This window comes from Rhagoletis pomonella, unplaced genomic scaffold (genome assembly GCF_013731165.1).
Source record: "Rhagoletis pomonella isolate Grant_MI unplaced genomic scaffold, Rhpom_1.0 Rhpom_scaffold_11413, whole genome shotgun sequence".
Lineage (NCBI taxonomy): Eukaryota > Metazoa > Arthropoda > Insecta > Diptera > Tephritidae > Rhagoletis > Rhagoletis pomonella.
This window is the reverse complement of record NW_023469940.1, coordinates 471-5,131: the sequence shown is the minus strand read 5'-3', so window position 1 is coordinate 5,131 and position 4,661 is coordinate 471. Positions and strand designations below refer to the sequence as shown.

At 45.7% G+C, this 4,661-nt stretch overlaps 1 protein-coding gene across 1 annotated transcript; it reads right to left on the bottom strand.

The window, feature by feature from the left end:
• Window positions 1-249: 249 nt before the first annotated feature.
• Window positions 250-2,539, bottom strand: LOC118756670 (the record flags this gene model as incomplete). The annotated part of the gene is made up of 1 exon (XM_036491421.1): window positions 250-2,539. A coding segment is annotated over exon 1 (2,290 nt), but the record flags the coding sequence as incomplete, so codon positions are not given.
• Window positions 2,540-4,661: the final 2,122 nt, after the last annotated feature.

The following is a 4,661-nucleotide window of genomic DNA, read 5'->3' as shown; positions in this document are numbered from 1 at the left end:
GTTCGCTGTGAGCTCGCAGCCAATGCGGCCCATGCCACCATAGAGGATGCGCGAGCAGCTGAGAAGGCGTGATGCCCCTCGAAGCGCAATCAGCAGGATTATGTTCCGACGCGACGTGTCTCCAGTGATTTGCCGGCAACACTTCCTGTACGTCCGCAACGCGATTTGCAACGAAGACGGACCAGCGACTTGGAGTACCTTGTAACCACGCTAACGTAACTGTGGAGTCTGTCCACGCGTACAGCTTACCGAGCTTACAGGCGAGGCTAGATCGAACTTGCCGTACCAGCCTTGCGCCTAGATGAGCAGCGCATAGTTCTAAGCGCGGCAACGAAATGACCTTCACAGGCGCTACCTTGGTTTTGGCGGCAACTAATACCACCTCTATCTCACCGTTTGCGTTTTGCGTCCGGCAATAAAGCGCAGCCGCATAAGCAGCTTCCGAAGCGTCCGTAAAGATATGGAATTCCGCGTCGACCACTGAGCCCGTGCCCAGCCAACGCTTCAGCTTAAGCGATGCAAGTTTAGGTAACTCACGTCGATGCGCCAACCAATCTTCTGCTACATTCAGTGGTACTAACTCGTCCCAATCTACATTTGAACGCAATACCCTTTGTAACCAAATTTTAGCGCGAATTGTACAGGGCGCGGCTAATCCAAGCGGATCGAATATCTTGCTTGAGTCGGATAGAAACACGCGTTTTGTGATCTTGTCAGGCAATTCTTGTAGATTGACAGCAATAGAAAGTAAATCTTTATCGGTGTGCCAAACGGAACCCAGAGTTCGGATTTCATTTCCTTCAGCTAAAAGATGCGAAACTTGCTTGGAAACGTGCGGTATTCGTTCTCGTAACGGCCGACAGTTCGTGGCCCATTTTCGCAGTTCAAAACCACTCTTAGAAAATACGAAGGCGACATCTTTCTGCAGCGTGATTAAGTCGTGCAGGGAGTCCGACCCCGTTAACAAATCGTCCATGTAGAAATCCCTTGTAATGACATCAGAGATCCCTTTATATGCATCGCCTGCATCCAGCGCAGCGCGATATAACGATTTCACAGCAAGATGCGATGCCGAAGCCACTCCATAAGTTACTCTCAGAAGACGATAATCGCGAATGGGTTGTGATGAGTTCTCACGCCAAACTATACGTTGATAGTCAGCATCTTGTTCTGCTACGTAAACCTGGCGGTACATCTTCTCGATGTCCGCGATCAGCCCATAGCGATGCGTGCGGAAACGAACTAGTATGGAGAATAGGTCTAGTTGTAGCTGCGGCCCTACCATCAGAGCATCGTTGAGCGAGTTTCCGGATGACGTCTTCATGGACGCGTTGAATACTACTCTGAGCTTGGTCGTGACACTTGAATGTTTTACCACGGCGTGGTGCGGCATGTAGTACGTGTCGCCTGTAACGGCACCAGCTTGCTCCATATGGCCTAAGTCAAGAAGTTCTTCCATGAACTTACAATATTCTCGATAGAGTTGTTCGTCAGCAGCAAACCTCTTCTCCATTCGGAGTAATGCTCGGACTGCAATGCTTCTAGATTCACCTATCGGTACGGATTTCTTCAACGGTAAGCGCACGACGTATCTACCATCGTTAGCTCGCTTGGTAGTGTCTTCGAAAAGTTGTTCACAGGTGAGTTCTTCCGGAGTGTAATGCTTTCTCGGGCGTAACTCTTCGAGTTCCCAGAACTTGTTGACCAGCTCGGATAGTTGCATGTCACAGTGTAAGGTGGTTATGGATGTGGGCTGCCTTAGTAAATTGGCCGCGTTCCCGAGCAATACCCAACCGACCACAGTGTTTTGCGCCATTGGAGTGCCATGTTGGCCCTTTCTTAACCCATTTAGTAGGATTTTGTCCATTTCGTCCATGCCTATAAGGATATCAACTGGACCAGGTTTGGCGAGACTTGGGTCAGCCAGCGATAAATCCAGAATGTGTGGCCACGGTGGTGTCGGTACAGCGGTGGATGGAAGATCATTAGTAATTTTGGGTAATGATCGCGGTGATATGCGTAGGGTTACTTCTCCCTTTGTACGGTCACCTTGGGTAGCCCCTATACCTGTGACGTAAGCGGATGAAGATCGTCTGGGAAGTCGAAGTCGTTGAGCGCAGGCCTCAGTTATGAATGAGGCGTGCGAGCCGTTATCGAGGAGGGCACGAGCTGGTTGCCAACGACCAGCGTCATCTTGTACTAAGACTGCGGCGGTTGCCAACAAAGTGACACGATCAGCATCAGCGTAATGTGACGTGACACTAACGTGCTGGCTTGTTGCGTTCGTAACGGTTGATTCCTCTTGGTTGTTGAAACTTGCGTGCAACAGCGTGTGATGGCGTTGCCGACACATGCGGCACAATGATGAACTGCGACATTTCGCAAGAATGTGCCCTTTGCTAAGGCAGTTTACTATTTGCGTCGAGTCGGCTAAACTTTGAGCAAACGTATATTTTGTGGTCGCCACTGCAATAAGCGCAAGCAGACGCCTTGCCGACGTCGCATGCTTCTCCTTGGCTACATGTTGTGTGTAGAACATTCTTCGCAACTACCTTCGTGTTGGCAGGCGCAAGCGGTAGCATCTCTAAAGAGCGTGCACGAGTTTCTAGAAATTCACGAAGAGCGTTAAACGACGGCAACTCGTCACCCACAAGCGACAATTCCCATTGTTTGCGGGTTTCGTATGCTAATTTTGATACAGTTAGGTGGATGAGCCAGTCATCCCAGAACTCGGTTGGTCGACCAAGCGCGCGTAGCGCACCGATGTGCTGCAATGTAGCATTAAGTACGTGCTTGATTGCCTTAGCGGAGTCTTTGCTCGCCTTTTCTATAGATGACAGAGCCCGTATGTGACTGTCCACCATGACTCGTATGACCTTGTACCTTGAGGTCAACAAGTCCCATGCCTCACGATAATTACTGTCACACACTGACAAACTACTCACCAAATTAAGTGCTTCACCTTTCAGGCAGTTACGCAGATACTGCAGTTTTTGCCCATCCGACAGGGTTGCGTTCGCGTTAACCAGCGAACAAAATGAGTCGTGGAAGGATAACCATTCCGTGGGATCACCACAAAACGAGGGAACTGCATCTTTGGCAGCGACGTGGATGCATGCGCAACCGGAACAGGATTATGCGGTGGTGGTTGTATGTGCGATGACATAAGCCGTTTAAAGTTGGCCTTAGCAGTTATGTACCACTCCTCGCATTGTATGCGCGATTGTTCCTCCATAGGAGCGTTCTCGTCGCCACATGACAACTCCACTTCTTGTTGAGCTTCGCAAAAACGAACCCACTGCTCTTCCAATAATTATAGATGCGTGGAAAGCACTTCGACGTCCACCGAAAGCACATCTGCTTTACTCGACTGCAAATGTCGCTTAATGGAGTTTAAAGCGGAATCGCGGATTTTGAGCGAAGACATTTGCGTGTAAGGGCAACGCGAATGTAGATAATTATAAATTTACAGAAATAGCATAAGTCGCGCGGTTTGCAATTATAATAACACGACTTCGATATCCGGCGCGAAGGACCAGAATGTTAGCGATTAAAAGCGGTCGAAACTCGATTAACATTTAGCGGATTAACCCAGATGAAAATATACACGTTTTATGTTGATAAAAGCGATTTAATAATGTAAAACGGAAGCATGGTTTGACAGCTTACAACTCAGTGCTACCAAACTAGCAAGAACTTACAAACTCCGATAAGTACTGCCTAACTAGCAGGTCCTTACAATAGGGTTACCAGTTAGGCGCGAACATTTCTATTTTTGTATCATGTACCCATGGTACAATAATTACAGGTATTTTCTTCCCAGAGAGTGCATATTCCGATCTGCCTTATTTGAAAAACAACATTGTTGCCCACACTAAAAGGTTTCCTGCTAGGGAAAAGGGGTATTTCTATACCCCATATACCATGTATGTATGTGCACGTATTTTTTTAAACAAACCTTCATGCAGAGGACTTATTTAATTTGCAAAAGCCGAAAAATAGCTTAGTAAATAAATTCAAAATTTTTATGGCTCACTTCATTTCAAACGTTTTTTCTTTTGTTTTGAAAAATTATTATGTTATAAAAAGTAAAAGAATCAACATTGAATTGCGTCAAAATGAAAATAAGGCAGCACGAATTTCGATGTGAAGCAAAACTCTCTGGGAAGACAATACCTGTAATAAGTGTACCATGTCATGTACCTTACTATATTTTTATCATGACTACAACTACTTAGTTCATAGTTTTTCTCTTTTTACTTGTAAAATAAACATTTCTAAAATAAATGTATTTTCTGACTTTTTTTCGGTTTTTGCCTTTTTTGTGACTTCTAGTGCCTTTTCCTGCCTATTTCGCTATTTTGTTTCGCCTTTTCTAGCCTATTTCGTTGTTTTATTCTGCCTTTTTTATAGGTTTTTAGGTCCTAAAAATCCGTTCCCTGGTCATAAAGTTTTTATCGGTTTTGGTATGAGGGATTTTTATTCGATACTTGTTTCCAAAGTATCGAGTATCGATCGATACTTGAAAGTATCGAAAATTTACATCACTAATAGTGACTACCACAAATAAATTGAAGCGTATGCTGAAGAAAGTCAGCATAAGGAGAAATATACGTATAGGTATAGGCTTTATTAAGTGAACGCCCAAATAGCTCCTGAGG